General features: G+C 47.4%; 1 protein-coding gene and 1 long non-coding RNA gene across 5 annotated transcripts in view; both read left to right on the forward strand.

Moving 5' to 3' along the window:
- Positions 1–22052, forward strand: part of CACNG2 (calcium voltage-gated channel auxiliary subunit gamma 2) — a 53624-nt gene extending 31572 nt beyond the window's left edge. For all 3 annotated transcript variants that reach the window (XM_053942720.1, XM_053942719.1, XM_053942721.1), the window contains 3 exons: positions 17109–17192; positions 20891–21031; positions 21466–22052. In XM_053942720.1, the coding sequence (XP_053798695.1) occupies positions 17109–17192; positions 20891–21031; positions 21466–22001 (761 nt within the window). In that variant the 3' untranslated portion in view covers positions 22002–22052. The remainder of the gene's footprint in view (positions 1–17108; positions 17193–20890; positions 21032–21465) is intronic.
- On the forward strand, positions 229–10509 carry LOC128788024 (uncharacterized). Of its 2 annotated transcripts, none has more exons than XR_008430934.1 (3): positions 229–1607; positions 4127–4336; positions 10308–10509. It is a non-coding gene; the product is annotated as an uncharacterized LOC128788024 (long non-coding RNA). The 2 variants fall into 2 exon arrangements; XR_008430933.1 differs by lacking the exon at positions 10308–10509 and adding an exon at positions 7223–7336.
- Positions 22053–22335: the final 283 nt, after the last annotated feature.

The raw sequence follows: 22335 nt of genomic DNA on the forward strand, positions 1-22335 counted from the left end.
TGTATTTTTCAAAGGTGCTCAAGACCTACTGCTCCCTTTCATGTCCTACAGCAAAGCAATTAGGTTAAGTTATTTCAGACTGGGTTCCCAGAAATGAAGATGCATAAAATGAATGAACACATGAAAATATTGGCCCTAGTGTCTCTGTGACTCAGCTTTTCTGTCTCTACAATGGAGAAAACAATGCTTACTGGTTTTGCAAAATACTTTGAGCTCTGTGAATGAAAAGCAGTATGAATGTTAGGTATAATTATAATTTTTATAAGAAAAAAAAAATAAAAGCATCATTTATCCCTGGGGAAGGGATCCCAGCACGGAAGAGGCATCCCCATCCGAAGAACCACTTGAAAGTTGAGCAGTTGCTAAGAAACGACAGTACCTTCATCACAATGAATACCTCGAGACGGATGGAGTGGGCAACCATTTCACAAGGCTGCCATGAGGTAAAAAAAGAAATGGGACCAGGCATCATTAGCAAAGAGGAGATCATTAGATTCCTGCACTGCGGTCTGCATGAACCTAGAGTGAAAATGGATGAGGACAGTCATGTAGGAGAGATAGCAGAGAGTGACTCTCTTAAGTGCTCTATGAAGAATAAGGAGGCTCTGGGTGCTTGTTAAGTGGAACGGCAGTGTCGATGAAGGAGCCTGAGGACACAGCAGATAATGGCTTCTTTTCAAAGAGCTGAGCAGAGTACCAGAAGCTATGGAATTACTGGAAACACACACTGGAGTAAAGTAAAAAGACAGAGTAAAGAGATAGGCCTAAATGATGAGAGGTACCAGGGTCAAGAGAAGTAGTTGTTTTCTTGAGCGACTGAATTATGTAAGATGTTTCCAGGGTTGCAAAGAGAGTAGGAGGAAAGGCATGAGAAAGGCTCAGGAAAGGGGGCTGTTACGTCTAAACAACATGAATCAGGGAAATCTATGATTGAAAGATGGGAAAAGTATACTGTCTGGAAAAGAGCTAGGAGGTGAAGACAACATGGGTGTGTGGGAATAATAGTGATGTCAGAGGAACAGGGAGGCAGGGCAGAGAAGGAATAGCAAGACTATCCTTGATAAGCTGCCCTAAGTCTCCTGGTAGATATGAAGGATGGATTCACACTGTTATTCCTGAAAGTATAACCCAAACAATTGAGAATCAGAGACTTGCTAAAGCATCCTGAAGAATATCCTGAACGAATGGATTTTGTTTAGGTTTGGGTTTGGTTTTTAATGCAGATGGTGTTGGACAGAAATGGAGAATAACTCAGCACTGCAGGTATTGCCATAATGGACAGAGAGATTAAAGGAGAGAGCCAGTCAAACTGCAGATGAGCACTAATAGGCATATGAGGAAAATGCTTGAAGGGAATCAAAGGTTTAGTGTAATTCTGAAATTAAGAGACAACAGGGATTGGTGCAAATTAAGCAAGGCAGTACTGGGTAGGGCAAGAAAAGTTGATCTATTTAGGACTGAGTCCCAGAGATCAGGAAACTGTGGTTGAGAAACTGCATGCCAATAGTTAAGAAGGAAGGAGAAGAAAGAGGAAGGGGCAGCAGGAAGAAAGACATCACAGTTGGAACAATATGCTAAAAACTAAGAAGTCTAAAAGATCATGGAAGGTAAGAAAATAGAAGAATTTCAAATGTAGAAAATTGTTTCAAAAGAGAATGGAGAGATGAGTTGTTAAAAAAAAACCCACATAGAATCTACTCAAGGTTTCAGAGACGGGAGATGAAGCTTGTCCCAGAAGAAGCCACAGGAACAGGAATGTTTCCTGCTTATTCTGGCAGTTCTGTCCTGCAGGAAACACCCTTGACAAGGCATGACCTAGGGAAGATGCAATAAACAACAGAGACAGTGGTATTGATCTTCTTTGGAACCCACAGAGTGTGGGAAATGTTCTACTGCTGGGATTATCCCCTTGATCAACTTTTGGGGAAGTCATGAGACTGGAGGAAATCCCACAACTTTTCTCTCTGTAGAAATGCTCTGCACCCTACAGCTTATGGGCTGTGATAGGAGATCCTCAGCCCCTCAGTGGCACTGTTCTGCTGCTCTGATGGCACCCATCCCATACTCACAGACAGCCCTCTCCCTGCCACTGCCTCCCTTACGAATGAGCACTCCTGATGTGTGGATGATTGATTAGGCAAAAGCAATAAAGGGAAAAATGTTTTACCCAGCTGTTTAGACCAGATCATGCAAGCACAAACCCGCTCAATTCTCAGAGCCAGAGAGGCCCAGCAGGACTGTAGGGGAGGCTTAATACTCACACTAAAACACCCAGCATGCAGCAGTTACATTATCATTTCCTTACCTGCTGTTCCACTTGTGTCATTCTCTCTTCTTGAATCCCTGTGCTGACTTCCAGACTCCTTCTACATCAAAGTTCAGCTCTCATTTCATCTTCAAGGCCTCACGTGGCTCTCTTGGAGCTTGCTCCCTGTGTCCTCTCCCATGCTCACTCAGCACATCTGCCCCTCCCCAGCCCCCTCCATTGCCCTGCAGCAATGACTCTGCTCCTCCTCTCCTGCTGTCCTCTCCCCTCCTTCCACCGAACAACCTTATTCACCTCCCTTGTACCTGCCCTCAGGACTTATTTACTGCAGTTAGTCTCCCTGCATTAATGGCTTCCACTTCTCCTATACCCTTGGCAAGCTTTGCCCCTTCTGACTATTAACTTTGTTTACTATATTACATCTTTGGAGTGAGGAATGATTCAGAGTTACGCAGCTAAAGCCAGGAGCAAACAAGATATGAACATGCTGTAACTCAGCCTGTGACCTTTCTCAGGCACTTTCTTCCCTCATTTCATCCTGCAAGTCTCAGGCCTATTCATGTCCCCACTGTTTCCCACTGACCTCATCTGGAGTAGGATCCAGGCCTTGTAGCTGCTGCCTAATGGCTACTGAGAGCCTCTTCTGAAGAGTTGGGTATCCTCACTTGCAAGTGCCCCACATACTGGGGTCTTTGTATTGCAAAATCCTGGGGATAAAATTCTGCCTGTTTAGCTGCCAGTAAAATGCTGTGTACACATGATGGCATGTGGAAATACATAATAATGCTTAAAGCTACAAGCAGACAGCATTATCAGGGAAAGGCTTTCCCCTCCCACTCACCCCTTGTCTATCTGTTTCTTTCCTGTTGTCAAAATTTAGCATCCTCCACTGAGAGACTCAGTTTTGCTCTGATGCTTGGAAGGCATCCAGTCCCAGCTTGCTTGCTTTTCCTGCCAGTCTCCACAGGTATTCTATACACAAGGCTTCCAGCTTGTCAGGATATGCTCTCTCTTCTCTCCACACCCACATCCCTCCCACCCCCTGCAGGGGAATCTCCAATGCTGGGGTTGTTACAGGATCCCGGGGTTAGGCAAAGTTGTTCATTCTCTCTTTGACGTATCCATGGCCTCTGCTCTGCAGCGCACTGTGAAGTGCACTACAGAAAAAGAGGAGCCCTTCAGGAGGACTGGAGGGCAGCTCTCAAGAGGCATTTGCACAATCCATTTGTTATGTCAGTTTACACGGGAAACAAGAGGAAACCTGCATGGTTTTGGTTTCAGCTTGGCCAAAACTCATTTAGACATTCAATAAAAGGGGCTCCACAGGAGATAGTTTGGGCCAGAGACTAATGCACAGACTGAATTCTATGTTTGAGGTTGACTCTAGTGTTGGCTCAACAAAACCGAGGCCAGCACATTCCAAGGCCGTGCTGATCAAGAGGTCTTGGTGCACAATGGATTTCAGAGGTCAGTTTTGAAGGAGCAGACTGGTCTACTGAGGTGTGGCAAGTGTAAGTCAAGTGGCCAAGTGGTGCCCAAGGAACAGCTGGCCAGCTGTGCCTTCAGCAGCCACAGCTGTCCCAGCAGGACCCAAAGAGAAGCTGCAAACATATGCTGAGTAAGGTGTGTGGTAGCTGACAAGAAGTCAAGCAGACACAGAGACCAGGCTGGAAAGACATGGACAACTACTTTCCCATCCCACAGAGCTCTGGATTTACAAAACTTGCTGTTCTACACTGGGATGGGAAAAAGATCATTTTTTATGCCTTTTTTTGTTTAAACCAAAACCATAAGTTAAATGCACTGAAATTGTCAGTAAGCCAGTAGTTCAGGTATTCACTTTATTCCCCTGGGATTCAGGTGACCAGGTCAAAGTCCCTGCTACCCTCTGAGAAATTTTTATTGGAAAATGCTGACCAACTTCAAGAAAGAAAGACTTTCAGCAATGGCTGTGGCACAGACAAAAAAAAATGGATTTACTCATGGAGAGACAAACACACAGTGAGGCTGAGATGCTGCTGATTGTTCTTTGATCTTGGCACTTTTCTTGTCTGCCAACTGAGTTCAAAGGTAAGAGAATGAGGTTAAGATCTAAGACACAGCACAACTTTTGTTGTTACTTCACAGACTGCTGCAGCTCTAGCAGTAAATTAGAAATTGAGAAAGGGGCTGGTACTTCAGATCAGTGATTCCAGTGGAGAACTGATAATATTTTCCAAGGAAAAGTGGGCAAATATGAAAGGGATTTGGGTTTTGGCAGCCTTAGGAGACAAGTTCTCATGTTAAAGACTTTAAAGTAGGGAAGTTTCAGTTCTGAGACCTACGTTATTCCATGTGTGGTGTAGGTGGGGAGTACAGAGGTACAATTTGGTACAAGAAGCTCTGATGGATATGTCTCCAGGTAGTACAATCCAGGACATAGAAAGTGGCTTGGTACCTGCTTGGACATGATTCAAAACCCTGAAACGGCCCTTCAGGTTTCTAACTGAGTGTAACTGGACCAGATCACATTAAAAATAATATTCCCCAGTCTAGTATTGTGAGTAAATGTTATTCCATTATGAATAGCCTCCTCCCTGGGACGCAAGAGTAATGTTACGTGTAGAGTAGCTGAAAACGCTTCAGAGATTAGCCTTAGCACATAGCTCACACCTACAGATTCTTCTGCAATAAATTAGTGTGCTCAGTGGATGAAAGAATATTGGTGGAGCAGCACGACTTGCAGTCAAGCTTCAAAAGAGTTATTATGACTGAGCAGCAGTACCTGCTCCCCCGTATGCCTTCCCTGGCTGTGCCACAGGTAGATTCACACTCCTCCTCTGCAGCCTTCCCTTCAGCCTCCCCTTTCCAAATCATCCTTCCCTTGCTGACCTCCACTTGTTTTTCTTGCAGGCATTATCCCTACCTCTAGCACACCTTTCCCCTCTATGGTTTTCTTTTTAAAAGCCAGCATAAACTAACAGGATATACACGTGCACACAATCGTAAATGTCTCATGATCCTGTTCTGCTATAAACCTCCCTTTTCCAAACACCCTGCTGACACTGTTTGCTTGTTAAATAAGCCCAGTGCTGTGCTTAAGTCTAACTTTTGTTGTAAAAGCTTAAGGAGAGGGCCAAATCACTTTGTTTTCCTGTAAATCACCAGGGTACCCACAACCCTGAGGAAATAACAATAATAAAATTATTAATGTTCTAATAGTGGCTTCTAAAAGCTAACAACACTTGCAAGGCTTGGCATTTGTTTTTTGCTCAGCTGCATAGAAAGGGACCTAATATCAAATCTGTGCAATATCTACTTTAACACCCAGTGTTTGATGTGGATTAAGAGTAAAGCAGCAAGTTAGAACAGCAGTAGCTTGTTTGGAGACATTGGGAGCCTCGGCATAGCTGTGCTAAGGCAATTTGATCAGACTCACAGCTACCCTGCATGGCCCTGTGGGATATAAGCTGTGTTTACCAACATTTTCTGAACTCCAGTGACCCAAGTGAAAAATAAGCATAATGTGTGTAACAAAGCAAACTCTGTGTCCTGGCTCTTTCAGCACAGAGGGCAATGCTTTCCTACAACTTTCACAGACCACTGTGGTTGTTACTCTGGATGTTTGCCTTGCCAGCAATTGCACCCAAATAAGCATAGGGAGCTATGAGCCTAAAATGTTTTGGAGCCCATATGTGCAAATCCATGCAACTCTTCAAATCCTGAATCCTAGCATAGCTGGGAAATGCAAGAAACAGTATTAAGCCATGTTTGGATTCAGCATTCAGGCTGACTGGGGAGGGACTGCAATGGAGGCTGTCCCCATCCTGAAGACTAACCCTTTCTGCAAGTGGCTAGCTCAGGACCAGTGGCTTCCTCCTCAGCTGTCGGTAGGAATGGGCTTACTATACATCAGATCAGTCCTCTGCTCTTCCTGCTCTGTTTTCCTTCACGTTTCTTATTCCTTATTGGTTTAGGAACATTTGGGAGGCTTTGGATAATTTTGTGAGCGTGGTCCAGGTCAGGACTGGATTCACCAGGAGTGAGCATCCTGAAGACCTTCAGCACACTCACATTGCCTTCATCCCAGCATGTTCCCCAGAGCACAGCAGGGTATCTGTTCTGGGTCAGGCTTCTCCCAAAACACCAGTGCTGGAGGGTGAGATGTAGTGACTGCCAGAGGAAATTGCAAAATTGGAAAGTCCTGACCTCTTCCCCAGTGCTTTCATTTTCTAATTTGTAGGTGGTACATTCCAGGGCATAAAGGACACAGGGCAGAAAAGCTCCGTGAGTGCATGGCCCTGCACGTTGCAGCTCAACCTGAAGCGCTGCAGTCAGCAGGGCTTTCTGCCAAGGAAATCCTACGCCCAGTTCCCTCCTGGCCATCTCTGGTGGGCTGCCTGAAGGGACAGCAAAAATCCCAGCGCACTTCCTGAATAGACTGAGGGATAACCAATATTCCCTGCGTGGGCAAAGCCGCCTCCACTCTCCAAGGGCAAGTGTGTGCGCGCTCAGTGAGCGCATAATGGCTGCCACACTCATCTGCAGAGCCACCGCGCTGCGGGACCTCTGTCAGTGTTGCATGAAGGGCTTTGGGTTCCCTGGGGTAAAAAAGAACTAGAGAAAGTCCAGCCCTTCCCTTGTTCTATTCCTCACCTGAAATAGACTTCACAATCATGTCCTGGGCTGGAATGGCTAGAACAGGTGGTGAATTTCCAGTGGAGCCACTCGCTCCAGCTCAGGCAACAGCAAATGGACCCCCAGTTCTCATCTAGGGGGGTGTCATCTCTCACCTTTAAAGAAAGCAAACGGTGCCTATCTTCTCAGTCATTTTCCCAGAGAAAGGGAGGGCAATGAAATGAAAAACCCTGAAGACCACTAGGCAGGATTGCAATTTTCCATGAGAGGCAAGCTGAGGAATTCCCACATGCTGTTATTCCCCAAAATTTTTACTGCTGGGTGTCAATTCTGTTACAGATTTCACAATTCCTACTGCAGACTGATGATGTTGTGTGGGAGAACATAGGAGACTTGCTGAGACTGCCAAATTGCTAAACATGTGTGATGGTGGGCTCTCCCTTCCTCCATGTGTCTGAGCCTTGGAGGGGAAGGGGGAGGAGAGCTTAAGTGGCACAGAAGAGGGAGGATGGATTAAAAGCTGCCTCTGTCATTGACTTGTTCCATTCTTTGGCTTATTTCCCTGGGGTTCTTGGGTATTTTTGTTATTAATAACTAATAATAATTTCTATATAGTGCTTTGCATTCTGAAGGACCCTAAAGCACACCACATACTTCATAAGCTAATTAACAGCTGCAAGCCTAATTCCTCTCTTAGTTGTGGCCTTAAATGCTGAAGGAGCAGCTCAGAGTCACACTAGATTTACACCAGTTTAACTGAGGACAGTGTCTCCCTATAGATCCAGCTGGATACGTCAGAGACAAATGCAATGTGGAGTTGGAGACGAAAGATTCGAAGTGCCTTTTCTCCTCCTTCATAATTTAAAAATGACTAAGGAAATTGCATTCAAAAAGCCTTGTGAACACAGCATTACAATTGCAAGATTCAGGATTTGGAGTTTGGGAATAGCTAAGCCCTGGTTCCTGCTGAGTTAGGGGCTCAGTTCATAACTGTACCAAGGCATATGCAGCTTGTGGCTTGTCCCAGGCTGTGCAGGACACTTTTCACCATGTAAGAAGGGCTGGTTTGCCCTCTTTTCTTGCCTATTAATCCATGTTTGTGCACAGTTACTTCCAGTGACCACTACAGTTAGTCTTATCACTGATCCAAAACATGACCTGCTGTAGAAGGTGAGCCTGGCTCTGTCCTCTGGTGCACACTCATAGCACCACCAGCAACACAGTTACATTTGAGCAGAAAAATGCATCATGATAGGATGAACTAAATCAGAAATTTTCTCAACTGTGATTTTCCTCTACATACTTCTGGGTAAAGATTAATCCATTTGAGCTCAGGGTCTTTGAGTCCAAATTCGAGATGGTTCAGTCCTTATGTCCTCATCCAGCTAGGATGTTGTTTACATGCTCTGATTTCTGAGAGTTTGATGTCGTAACCCTATACGCAAAAACTGTCCTAGTTACAATATTGTTGCCATGATAGGGAAAAGGAAAAAAAAAACAAAAAAACCAGAAGAACCAGCTCTTAAATACTTCCTCCATCCTGTTCACCCCTTTCTATCCAGGCATACATTAATGTCTTCCTTCCTCTCACATCTGGATGTGCAGCCGTGGATTGGGATTGCCTGTGGTAGCTATGGAGCATCTCCTCTCCTCCCACACCTTATGCACATCACTTCTTTCTCACTGCAGATAATTGCATCACCCTTCCTGTTACTTGGCTCACAGTTGTAGTGTCACATTTGACTCGTTAAACACACACACATGCACACACGTATAAATGGTTTTGCTACAAATTGATAGATTTTTTTTTTAATCATCTCTAATTTCTTTATTTCTTTCACTTGCCCTTCCTGTTTTGCTTGGACTTTTCTCCATGTCCTGTTCAACTTCTGCTTTTATTTCTCCATCCTCCACAGCAGGTCCAGCACTTAAGTTATGTTTTTCAAATTTGAAACCCAACATCATGCTACCACATCTGAGCACAACCACTTACAAGCTTTTTCTCAATTCTATTTCTGGTTCCCAGCTCATTTCAAATCTAGTTCTGTCTCTTCTTGCAAGGCAAAGGCAGTACTTCTACTAACTCAGCTAATACACCTTGAAAACTGGTATGGGCCTTGTAAGCCAGAAGGTTCATATATTTTTCCTTCCTAGAGTGATACTAGTCACACTAACAGCAGTAGAAATAGTTTCTCATCTCTCTGCTGAGAAACCAGAGATATTGTTCATGCTTTACTCATTCATTGAATCACACAGACAAATATCATTATAAAAACTAAATTATTTCATTGACATATAAATGAAGTCACACATTTGTTACATATGTATATATAAAATTATTTGCAATGTCAGGGCCAAAGGCAAATGTGAGAAATAGAACATTAGGAGTAGCACAGTTATCCACAGCTTTCAATGATTTAGATGAGCCTATTAAATTTCCGTGTTAAGTACTATTTTCAGAAGAAATTCAGTCCAGGTTTGATTCTGGCAAAGTCTAGAAAACAAAAGCATTTGTTTACCATGGGAGAGGTTTGTACTGGGTGTCTGCAAAAAAGGATTTTTTTAATGATTTTTATTATTGTTGTGTTGAGATTTGTCCTTTGTGACTTGGACAGATTTCCAGGAGACCCTGAAATCCAGTCACCCGCAATGTTTCAGTTTGTAAAGCTCAAACATGCTGCATTTGCTTTTGCACCAAAACGCATTCAAGAGCCTTTGCCCAATTTTCCCAGCCAATCTCACTTCTATGCCTGTGACAAAGCACGGGAAATTTCAAGCCACAGCAAGGATATTTTTGAAAGTTACAACCCTGTAAAAAGAGGGTGTTTATAAATGGAAATCTTCATATAATCTTAATAATAGGTTTTGCTACCACTGCATCTCCACCCACGTACATGGAATAGCTGTAGCCAGCTCTGAGGCAGACTCTATGGGCTACTTAGCAGCCTGCAGCAGCAGCAGCATCAAGCAGGGTGGGAAGGAGGGGAGGCTGCCACCTCCAAGGAAAAATGCAAAGCGGTTCCAGGCTGACAGCACTGCAGAGTCCAGCCCTAGCACAGCGTGGGCCCCCTTGGCTGCTGCAGCAGAGCTCTGCAAGGCACCATGCGGGCAATGCTGGAGTGGGATGAGCTCTCCTGCACTCCCACACTGCTGAGGTTCTACAGGAGGGACCTGAGTCACCTCCAGCAGCATGTGTGGTCATCACACTGAAAGGGTGGTTAAGTGTTGGAAAGGGCTGCCCAGGGAAGTGGCGGAGTCACCATCCTTGGAAGAGTTCATTAAATAACTGGACATGGCACTTAGTGCTTTGGTTAAGCTGGCACGATGGTGATCAGTCAAAGGATGGACTCGATGATTTTAGACATCTTTTCCAACTTAAATGATTACATGATCCTTCTGTCATTAGCCCCCTTTTCTTTGCCAGGTGATTGTCAGGGATGGTTGCAGAGACTAAGTGAGAAGAAGAGCTGAAAAAGGCAGAACAGGAGCCTGGTATTGTTTTGGATGGGACTAATTTCCCTGGTGCCCACTGGCAGGTCTCTATAACCCTCTCCTTCCATCTCATCATCTCCTCCTCAATGCTACCCCATGCTGGCTTCTCCCACTTATTTCTGCCATCTATGTCTGCATTTCTTTCCCTATTTATCAGCCATCTCCTGAATAAATTAACCTCCTCAGAACCAGTATGTTTTAGGCCGTTTTACTGCTGTAGCTTTGGTCATTGCTAATGTGCTGTGATACACCTCTTCCCTATGCTCATCAAGGCAGCAGTGGTCTGTAAGACAGTGTTTGTAACATTTTTACTGCAACTCCCTTTATCATCTGATCCTCGGCAACAGCTGTAATAAACATGATTACTAATAATAAGGTGAGGAGAGCTGGTATAATGGTTCTACCTCGTAGGCAGGGGCAGATATTCTTTCATAACTATAAGATCAATTTCTATTTTGCACCAGTTCTTTTACAGGCTTCTTCAGCACAATATCTGAATGAATTCCATTGGCACATTAAGTGATGGAGCTTGATATCAGTCACATGTGGTTTGTTCTTTTATCCTCTCCCCAGGGAGAGAATTATGTATGCCACGTACTGGTTATCTTGCTAGGGTTTTGTTTGGGATTTTTAACGTATGCATTACTGTGTGTTTGCATTGAAGAAGACCACATCAAAGCAGATGCATTGCATTTGGACAGAAAGGTGGCAAGATTTTTTGATGGCCTGTAGTTCCCATGGGATCTCTGCTATTGTCCCAGGGTCAACTCCACAGACCACATTTACTGCCCCACTGACCTTCACCTTGTAGTGGAAAATCCCTTTGTCTCTAATGACAGCTGAGCACTCTTCAGTCTTAAAATTACCCAGCTGGGTCAAAAGGTATTACCTTAGCACAGCATCCCCTGCCACTGTGCAAGGTCAGAGCTGCAAGAGCAGCACCTGCTCCAGCCCCAGAATGACCATCCCTTGTGCTCTGTTTGCTGGTTTAGCCCTACACCTTGTAACCTGCGTACTGAGGCAGGTGAAAAGATGGCCTAATTTTTGTAAGGTGCTATCTATGGAGAGATTCCCAGAGAGGGTAATGAGCCCTTTTGAAGGGCCAGTCTTTCTTTTGGGAGTGTCAGCACAGGTGGGTAAAAGCAGATGCCCACAAGCAGTGTCTGTGTTCCCTGCCACCACAGCTCCAAATCCCCCCAAATTATGTGTGCTTTCAAGTGCTTCGTTCTTGGAAGGGAGGAGAGCAATCAAAGTGCCTTCAAAAGGCTTTTCCTGTGCTCTTTGTCACTTCCTGAAACCTCACTCCTTACTCTTGCAGTCATGTCAGGTTGGTCATTAACAACTCAGTGTCTCCAGTGTCAATTTTTCACAGGGATGGCAGACCTCTTCTCCTGGTTTGGAAGCCTTTTGTGTATAAGAAAGGCATGCCAGCAGTTAGCCATGTAGCTGTGGAATTTGTGTCTGTAGCCCAGAGGCTGGCTCTGAGCCCCACTTCACCACCTGGTACCAAAGGAACACTGCTCAGAAACAGAATCCTGGAGCAGAAACATTTGTGTTTGTATCTGACTACCTGCCCGTTGTGTGCCATTTCTCATATCTCTTTCATGGGCAGATAGCAAACAGTTTAATCTGCACCAAAGTTTACTCCTAGGGTAGGCAGCACAACTGGGAACTTCTGAAAACTGTCATGTTTGCACAGCATTCATGCACAGGTCACATCAAAAATGAGCATGTTACATTTGAACTAGATGGTGAGAAGAATTATCTGGCCCAAATGATCCAGTGTCTGATCACTTTCATATTTTTAATACAAATATCCTCAGCCTACTCTCCTGAGGCAGGGAAATACATTATTCCCATTTTGAGTGAAAGAAGGTGGGGGGGGGGATAAGTGGCTTGCCTAAAATGATATAGGGAGCATGTGACAGAAAGTTATACTGAATCTTTGGCCAACACCAAACCATCTTTCTCAGCTTTTAGAGACAACAGCTATATCCAGCCCCCTTTATTTATTTCTCTAGAAGCCATCATGCCAAAACCTCTGCTAAATTAGAGAGTGAGACTGAAGGAAAGCTTTCAGTGGATTGCTTTTCTCCATAAATGGAAATATCACAAATCATCCTGTGAAAACAGGCCTTTCTGTTCTCATCCCTCTTTGTCTGCTTCTCTCCTTTTGGATGTCTTTTCCTCTGCCTCTGGCTCACAGTTTGCAGATGTATGGTCCTGATCATTTAAAAGTGTTCCTACCTCGCAGGAAGGGAGTAGCTTTTCATTCTTTGGAACTTACTATTTTGCAATGGATTGCACTCTGCAGGCAAGCAAGACTTCTGAAAGAGAGAGGGCTGCACAAAGCAGCACAAAAATAAACTGTATCACCAACAATACCGAGCTGGGTTCTCATCAAGGGTAGCTCAGTCTGAGTATTGCTGCAGCAGGGCTGGTGGCTGCCAGCTGTCCTGGATAGACAGCTTATACCCAAACAATGATCCTGCCACACTGGAGGAGGTCTCTCTCAGAGATAAACGCACAGTTGACGTTGAATTTCATCTTAGACATTTAGACATTTAATCTTGGCAGTATGTGAGATTGTCTCTGCTCCTAATGGCCCAACTGGGCAACTTCTGTCCTTGGTCAGTCACTGGAGGGGTGCCTACTGCACCAATCCTGGCTCTTCTAAACTGAATTTTCCAAAGCTGGGGCAGGCAACAAGCAAATGGTGGTGATCGTGCTTAACGAATCCCAGTAACACAAAAGGGATGTGGAGACTGCTCTGTGCTTTTCCATGGATCTGGGCATCTGCAGCCTTCCTTTCCTGAGACAGGCTGATGCTCATCCCTGCCTTCTTTGCAGCCTGCACACCCCAAAGCAGGCTGTTCAGAGGATGCCCACACTAATACACCAGAGAGAGCAAGGTGGCTGTCATGAATGAGAGGGACTGAGAAACAGGAGAAAGATCTGATGGGTGAGCATGGATGAGGGGAGAGCCCAAACTGCACTCAAAGAGCTACAGGGAGGAGGTGGAAGCATGTGGCTTAAGTTTCTCTGAGAGGTGTATGGGAGAAGACAGAGATACATGCCCTGTTTCAAGGTTCACAGCATGAAATACCTTGAGTTGGGAAGAATGTGAAGGGCAAAGGGACTCAGGTAGAGAGGAGTTGTTCTTACTTCCTTTAGGGGTTCTCAGAGCCCTACATGCCCTCCCACGTAATGATTTGATCTTGCTCAGGCATTCAGGAGTATTAACTGTAGGGTGGCACACGGCTCTCACCATCCCTGGCTCCACAGACCACATGTGCAGCACAAGAAAAGGCTGTTGTGTCAGACCTCAGCAGCACTGCTGAGCTGCTCCATCCCCCCTCTGTGCTTCCACCAGCACAGGTGCCAGGGAAGCTGCTGTACATCTCAGCAGGCCACAGATGTCCATCAGAGAATTGCCGAGTGACCTTGGCACAAGAAGTGACATCAAGACCTTCCCCACACCAAGCAGGTTTCTGAACTGCTGCCATCCATCACTCACTTACTCTGTGCACTTTGGGAGCCACTGGCACCAGCACACCCACACCATGCCCTGTTTAACACGTCCCCATACGGCACCAGGCAGAGGAGTGCTGTCACCCCCATTTTACAGGGTGGGACTCTGAGGCAGAGAGAAGTGGTTTTAACAGCGTGCCTATGGCAGAGCAAAAACTGAATCTTGTTCTCCTATATTCCCAGCTAGCACATTAATGACCTAAATTCTGCATCCTTTCCCCATCCATCGCCCAGAGGAGATAGGAGGCATTGGAGAAGAGGGTGTGGTAGCACAGGCGAACAGTCAGCATCCAAACCTACAGCGCTCTGTGCTGAGCACAGACAAAGCAGGGGCTAAAGTGGGACCAACGCTGCCCTCATGAACCCTGGTAGGGTTGATCCAGGGAGGGAATCAACCTGGCACAGCATATGAGCCTGTGGAGAAAGGCAGCTCCACAATGTCACAGCATTTTAAGCAAGCCAAGGCTGGACACTCCAATGGCTAAGTACCCTGCTGAGCCAGGTCAGCAAAGCTTTTGGGACACTGAGCACCAGGAGCAGATTTTCAAAGAGCCTGCATATCCCCTCAGCCTGCCTAAGCGGCTGAACCTCTAACCAGCTATCCCACGCAAGTCCATATAAAAGACAGCCTGCACCAGATGCAGCATCTTCCCCAGGCAGCTCAATTCTTTACATAGGAATTAATCAGCCTCAAATTCAGCAAGAAACAGAGTGGGGGAGAGGGAGAAAAAAGGAAGCAGGGAAAGGATGTCACACAGTGAGGGGGTTTCCAGATGCACTGCGTCTTCCCTCCCTGGCTGATTCCTACTGGGAGGCTCCGGCTGTGTGCCAGGAACATCACCTGGGAGGTGTATGTGGGTTCTGCCTGCTCCCCCAGCATGTACAGGCAGGAGGAACTCAGTGTTCAGGATCTGCTGGGCAAGGAACTGAAATGTGAAGCTGGAGACCTCCCCAGTGCCCCGCAGTGTGCCAGTGTTCACATGCACTGTACAGCAGTGACAGCAGCCAAAGGACCAGGATGAGGAGCTGCTCATCTGTCACAGGCAGATGGCCCCAGGCAGTCAGGGGCAAGCAAGGGAAAAGACCCCCTTCATGCTGTATCTGCCTGCCTCATAGGGATTTTAGTGGGCAAGTAGCAGGGTGGAAATGTGCCAAGGCAATTTGCTTGGCTATGAAGCTTTCCTTCCAGAAGAGCCATGGCTGAGAAGCAGGCACTTTTTGAACAAGGTAGCTGGACTGGGGATGGGTGATTAATAACCTTTCATAACCCACAGTTTCAGTGTGGGAATAGTATGCCAGAGCTACAAAGAGAGGCTTTGTTCCTACTTTCTTCTCCTATTACTTACCTCTTAATGCATACACACCTCTCTGCTGTCTCTAGTCTCTTCATGCAAGCTCTTCGAATGAGTAGCTAAATGCAATAGGTACCTTGGAGGCATCAGACACAAGCCAGATGAATGCAGAAGAAGCCAAACCTGGGGGTAGTCCTAAAGGAACCCACCTACCTGCCTTCCATTCACTCAGCTATTTACTCAGGACTGCATCCCAAATGTTAATCCATCAAGGGCTGGCCTCAAGAAGCAACTCAGGGTGAATCCTTTGAGCTTGGTCCTTCTTCCATCTGTTCACAAATATCTGAAAGATCATTCAAATTCATCTGGAATAGATCTACCAAGACCTGACATGGTGACTGCAGGTGTAAGCCTGGGTAGGTTTGGTCTGGAAGAGTTCTGTTGTTCTTCCCAGAGGCAACAACCTCAAGTGTGGTGGCTTCATTTTCCCCCTGCCCTTCACACCCAGCTGGTCCAGAAGCTGGGTCCAGGGTCAGGGTGGCAGGAGGCTTACCCAGGTTGCCACAGCATTTGTCACTTTTCGGACTCGGGCTCCAAATGCTTCTGCTGAGGGATCAATGAGCCTGGGCCACTTTGTTGGTTGACATCCAGTGAGGAGGCCCATGGGATCACCATGCTTACCCACGCACCTCATGCAGACAATGTATTCCTCCCTTCTATGACCATCAGTTCTGTGTTAATGGCCAGTCAGTGCAAGTGTCCAGAGGGAAATGGAATGGAGGGTAGGAGAAAAAATTTGTGGGAATGCCAGGAGGTATAATGAAATTGTCTTTCACGTGGTCAGCCCTGTACAAGAATGGACAACCTGATCTTTGAGATACTAATTAATCAGTGGTCATGGTGAAAATTATGATGTGGCTTGAGGAGTACATCTCTGGAGCATTCCTGATGTCAAGAGGAGATATGAGTGATGAAAATAAGAGCCTAGTAGACATCCCAACTAACAAAAGACTTGGAAGATGTCACTGGGCCCCTGCTGGTATGATCTTGTTGGTCACGGAGTGTGTGAAACAGGGTGCCCCATGACTGAAACTGGCAGAAAGCCCTGTACGTGCACCAGCCTGATGGAATTGTGTCCAGCCCAGCTTCCCTCACTTATGGTGGAAGATTTTGCTCCCCCAGCACCAGGGTGTTTTGCTGTTGAGTTGCATACACACACTTGCACCAAGTTTCTTGTAGCCTCAGTCTGTGAGAGGACACAAGAGCAGGCCTGACAAAAGTATGCAAAAATGAGCAGTCATATGGAGAAAGTAGATTAAGGGCTTTTGTTCTCACACCGAACCAGAACAAAGGGATGTATCCTGCCCAGGGAATGAGAGGGCAGCAAATTCACAGCTGAGAGAAACAAATACTTTTGCAACCCACACCTAATCATCGTGCCCTGATCCCCTCACTGCTGGGATCCAGCAAGGCCACACCAGGGGAAACACTGAGGTCTGATGATGTAACTCACAGTTACGCCTGTGATGCTGAGGGAGGGGACCCTGACACCTGTACTTTGCCCAGTACCTGGCTCCCGTTCCCATCCTACCTCCCTCCGAGGCGGGCAGTGCTCTCCCGCCTGTCTGCAGCAGGAGTCACAGAGCTTCTGGTGCTCTCCTCTGCGGAGTGAGGCGTGCTGGGCTAGGTGGGCGTCCGGCTGGATCCTGACAGCAAACCCCACATTCCTGTGCAAATACACGTGCGAGTGTGCAAGGAGAGGCCCCGGGCATTTCCCGGGCATGCACACACGAGTGGGCATGCTGCCTGGGAGGAAGGCAGGCGGGCACAAAAGGTGATGCAGAGGGCAGCTGTTCCTGCAAAGCAGGTTTTGGTGTTCTCATTTGTTCTTTTTTTCTCTTGTTCCCTAGGGAATTTTAAAGGTCTGTGTAAGCAAATCGATCACTTCCCTGAGGATGCAGATTATGAAGCCGATACAGCAGAATATTTCCTCCGTAAGTCCACAGGCTCTTTTTGCAATGGCTCATAGGTGCTAGCGTCGGGCGCCTTTTGTTTTCTGAACACAGGGTGGTGGAGACACTGGGACCTGTGAGGCTCAGTGGAAACCCTAGAGCTTTGTCACCTGCTAAAAATTACTCCACTCTCACCTCCCAGGGGCTCTGCCCATAAGACAGTGCGAATTCAAACTCACAGTAACAACCAATGGCATTTTTTTTATTAACAGCAATTAATTGTGATATAATATCAGAGTCTTAATTCAAATCCACTGAAAAGCTGCTGATTGAATCTAAGGTCAGACTGGCCTAGCTGGGGCAGCGTGTGTGTGTGAGTGTGCATGTCCTCTTAAAGCAGAGAAAGTTTATATTTCCTTATCTGATATTCCAGTGGCAGCAGACTTAAGAAATTAGCTGGATTTTGTCTGAGGAGCTCTTATTGCTGTCTTCACCTTCCCCCAAACACTGCTTCCCTACAGAGGCTGCAGATCTGATCTTTGCTGGTTTTAGCGATGGGAGCAGGCAGTAGGAATAAGGACAGCCAGAACCCTTTGAAGGAAAGACCTGGTGTTCACCCAGAGCCCCTAGGAGAGGTGCTGAACCCTAGCCACAAGTATGTCTGTAATGAAACCTAGCCCGAGCTCCAAGTCCAGCCTGAGATGTGTGAGTGAAGCTCACACCGCTTTGCGCAGCAGCACCCTGGCCAGCAGGACAGATCCACGTCATGCGTTGCCCTGCCTGGTTGCCCTCCCCTCCCCAGCCAGCATTTCCACCCACCCCAGAGGCAGGTGCTTACTCTTCCTTTAGCACAGCTGAACAGGGAACATTCCTTTTAGGTCTCCACCTTGCTATCCTGCCCTCCCTCCACAAGCCCAGTGTCTTTTGACATAATGAAATCGTCTCCCAACAGAAATCTCAGATAAGTGCTTTTGACCTTCCAAGGTTAATCATCAGAGGCTTCCAAAGATCGGGAGTCTTTCAGAATAGCTCCTTGTCATCCGGGTGTGCTCCAAGCCAGATGTGGAAACCCAGCCCTGCGGCAGGGATGAGAGAGATAATTTCGGATCTGTGAGGCTCATTTGTATGTGAAAAGAGGCAGATCTTATGCTGCTTCCTCTTGGTTTCTCAAACAGTCCTTCATCCACTGTAAATTGTAAATAACTGAGGGAGATTGCTTCTTTCAGCTGCCTTTCTGCAGCACTGGTCTCTTAATTGCTGCATGGCCCCTGAACAGCAGAGCTGAACACAGAGGTTTGATCCGGTTTGGCACAGGGATGCCAAAGGTTTGCAGGCTGCCTCTGAGGGCAAATCAGCCTTTGCAGAGTTGCTTGGGAGCTGCTTGCAGCATCAATTGCACTTCAGAAAAAAGAGTTTGGGGAAGGGCCCAAACATCACAAGAAGGATGGGTTTGTTCCCTCAGAGAGAACAAGATCTGAAGACAAAAATTGGCCCAATGTCAGGACCTGACAGTGTCCCCAGGGTAGAACCCTTTTTAAGAAAGAACAAGGTTCAAAGAGGGATTTGGCAAGTCAATAAAGGATGATTTGGGTCATTCCTGAGGGAACTGGGATTTCTGCTGGCTTAGGCCTGCCTGAAGAAAGACCCCACTGAACAGCTTCTTCCCAGAACTTCTGTCAAACCAGAGTCGCTGGATGCTCTGCATGGGCGATGCCTGGTGGTACCATCAGGAACAGCTTAGGAAGTTGTTTATCAGTATCAGAGTAGGCAATTCCCTCATGCCCCAGGGGACCAGGACAGTGATGAGGCAGTGTCCATGGCCTGGCTAGAAGGGTTTAGCCATTATTTCTGCCTGCCATCCACATAAGGTGTCTTAGGATTTTTGAAATTAAAAATCTGTTATCAGAGAGGAAGCAGAAACATCCAGTGTTTCCTTGCTAGCAGACACAGATGAGTTTAGTGAGCATACGCCACCAGCCCCTTTTCTTTAGGCCACAGGCACTGGAGCCAGGAAGACTGGATGATATTCTCCTCCTCTCTTGCTGGCATGGTACTCCTGAATGGCTGAGGAATGCTGCTGTCCTTCTCCATCACATGACACCTGCAGCTTCCCATGTCAGTCAGCCACTTTGTGTTCTCCCAACAGACGTGAATTTCAGAATTAAGACACAGATAAAACTGATGTAATCAGGACCAAGTTGCAGGACTGACCAAGCATCCCCCTAGAAAACCTCTCAATAGTGGGTGTCTGCTTGACGTTTGCTTCCTGCCATTTAAACTTCCCATTGTCAAATGCCACCTTGTTTTCCAGAAGCTATTAAGATGGTTGTTACTGTTACCCTGTTCCCTGAAGCACAGCCAGGCAGAGCTGGAAAGCAAGCAATAGAGGTTTCTCCCTGCCTTCTGCATTCCCCATGCAGAAGCAGTGGGCTTGGCCCCCCTCAAAGAGCTGATTGCTTGTGCCTAGCAGGATCCAGAGGCCAACAGGGTCTTTGAAGCGGGGTCTCTGTCAAACTTAGGAAAAAGTCCTGCATTTGCTTCATTGGGTTCATTCTTGCAGGCAAGCAAGGATTAGCTTTCATCCCCCCTTCCAGATCTTTGCTCCACAAGCAGAATTGCACCAGCCTGTCTGATACCTTTCTTTATCAAGCAAGGCTTCATTTCACACTTTAACAGCTTATTTTCTCTTGTGAAGGGAGGAGAGAAGGCCTTCCTAGCTAAAAAAAAATAGGAATATTTGCAACGCAGACTCAGGCAGAGCGCTGGCTCCCACTGAGCTGCCCACGAGCGGTGTGTGCGTGCGTGCCTGTGTGGGTGTGTGTACACACAGACTTGGCCTTTCGCTGTGGGAACACGAGTCAGGCCCCCCAGAAGCTTTGGGGTATGTTTTGCGTGCACATACGAGTATATACATGCATCTGTGCATCTATGCCATTGCCCTCTGCTGGCTGAGCTCTTCCCGTATCGACCGATGGAGAGTGTGCGTGTGTGGGAGCTGGCACATCCAAACCATCACTGCCCTCTGGAAGCAGCCCAGTCATTTAATCACTAGGATAAGCCCTGCATTTCGGCACACAGGGCTGGGACTGTTTCTTCTCAGTCCTCACTGCAGCTGCAGAGCAGTGCATGGCACCATGAGCTCCTTCTCAGCCCTAAAAAAAAAAATCTCCTTGAAATGCTCATGCCCTTTTGGGAGGATTCGAGATTGAGCAGCTCCGCAGGAAGCATTTGGGTTGCTGTTCGTTGAAGTGCAGGCTTGAGCGGCAGAGACCCACAGAAGGAGAAGCTGAATGGTGCCTGGGCTCCCCCTCCAGCCCGCAGTCCCCCCAAAAACAGAGGAAAAAGAAATTTGAGGGGGCACAGACAGTGCAGACAGGCTCCCAGCCCAGCCACCAGCCCCACAGCCCCCCCTCTGCCTCCCTGTGCTGAACCACCAGCTTTGTGGCAGCAGCAGTGGCCAGGGCATGGGAGAGTTGCTTTGGACCACTGTCTTTTTCTGACACACTTTGTTTCTCTCTCCCTCCTTCCCTCTCTCCCTCCCTCCTTCCCCCAATGCCTTTATCTCTCCTTAAATTACTCCCCTACTGCACATTGCCCTCTGTCTCTCCCCTTCACCCCCACCCACTAAACGTGCTCACGTGCCCCCATCCCCTCACTCCGGTGCCATTTCCATGCCCCTTTTTCGTCTCTCTCACACCTGTGTTGTTCTTTCTGCCCTGCCCTCCCTCTCTCCTCTGCAGGGGCTGTTAGAGCCTCTAGTATTTTCCCGATCCTGAGTGTGATTCTGCTTTTCATGGGTGGACTCTGCATTGCAGCCAGCGAGTTCTACAAAACCCGACACAACATCATCCTTAGTGCCGGCATCTTCTTCGTGTCTGCAGGTAAAGGGGTGTGCAGGGCCTGATGCCCCGGGGGTGGGCTTCAGGGGTTGGGGGCTGCCCAGCCAGGACGTCTGCTGGGGTGCAGTTGCCTAAGCAGGAGTGTGAGCATTTCCCAGCCCTGATAAGTCTTATTTGGGATGAAAGCAGCATGACAAGGATGCCTCTCCATCCTGCCTGCTCGCCCAGCAGAGGCAGGCAGGCAGGGGCTTTCCTCCCGCTTGGGAGTTGGTGGAGGGAGAGTTTCCATAACATCTGACAACTCTCAGGGACCAGGAGTGCAGTCCAGGGAAGCAGCAGGCAAATGAGGAGGGTTTTGCCTGAGCTTCCCAAGGAAAACTGCCCATCCAGGAGGGGATTCAACCCCACAGCCCCCACCACTGCCATGTGTGACCTTCCTGACATCTCTTCTCTCTCCCCCGCCGGATGGCTTGCAGGTCTGAGTAATATAATTGGCATCATTGTATACATATCAGCCAACGCTGGAGACCCCTCCAAGAGTGACTCCAAGAAGAACAGCTACTCCTATGGCTGGTCCTTCTATTTCGGGGCCCTGTCCTTCATTATAGCCGAGATGGTGGGAGTGCTGGCTGTCCACATGTTCATAGACCGGCACAAACAGCTGCGTGCCAACGCTCGTGCCACGGACTACCTCCAGTCCTCCGCCATCACCCGCATCCCCAGCTACCGGTACCGCTATCAGAGACGCAGTCGCTCCAGCTCCCGCTCCACCGAGCCTTCACACTCCAGGGATGCCTCTCCCGTCGGGATCAAAGGGTTCAACACCCTGCCATCAACAGAGATCTCGATGTACACCCTGACCAGGGACCCGCTGAAGGCAACCACCACCCCCACCGCCACCTACAACTCCGACAGGGATAACAGTTTCCTCCAGGTTCACAACTGTATCCAGAAAGAGAACAAGGACTCTATCCACACCAACACAGCCAACCGCCGGACCACCCCGGTATGAAGCCGTCGCCAGGAGCTGAAAATGGGGCAGGAACGGGCAGGAGGAGATGGGGGTGGGCTGCAGGGTGGGGACGGTGGAAGGGGGCAGGGGGCAGCAGGGGGGTGGGGAAGGAGGAGGTGGAAGCGCCCCTTGGTGGAGTGGGGACCTTCCCAATGCAAAAAAAAAAAAAAAATCCACAAAAAAAACCAACAAAAGCAAACAAAAAACTGACAAAAAAAAAAAACAAACAACAACAACGAAGGAACAAGCAGATAAGCAGATAAACAAGCAAGTGAACAAAAAAAAACCAAATGAAAAGGAAACATGAGGAAAGAGACAACAGTGAAAAAAAATT

This window comes from Vidua chalybeata, chromosome 5 (genome assembly GCF_026979565.1).
Source record: "Vidua chalybeata isolate OUT-0048 chromosome 5, bVidCha1 merged haplotype, whole genome shotgun sequence".
Classification (NCBI taxonomy): domain Eukaryota; kingdom Metazoa; phylum Chordata; class Aves; order Passeriformes; family Viduidae; genus Vidua; species Vidua chalybeata.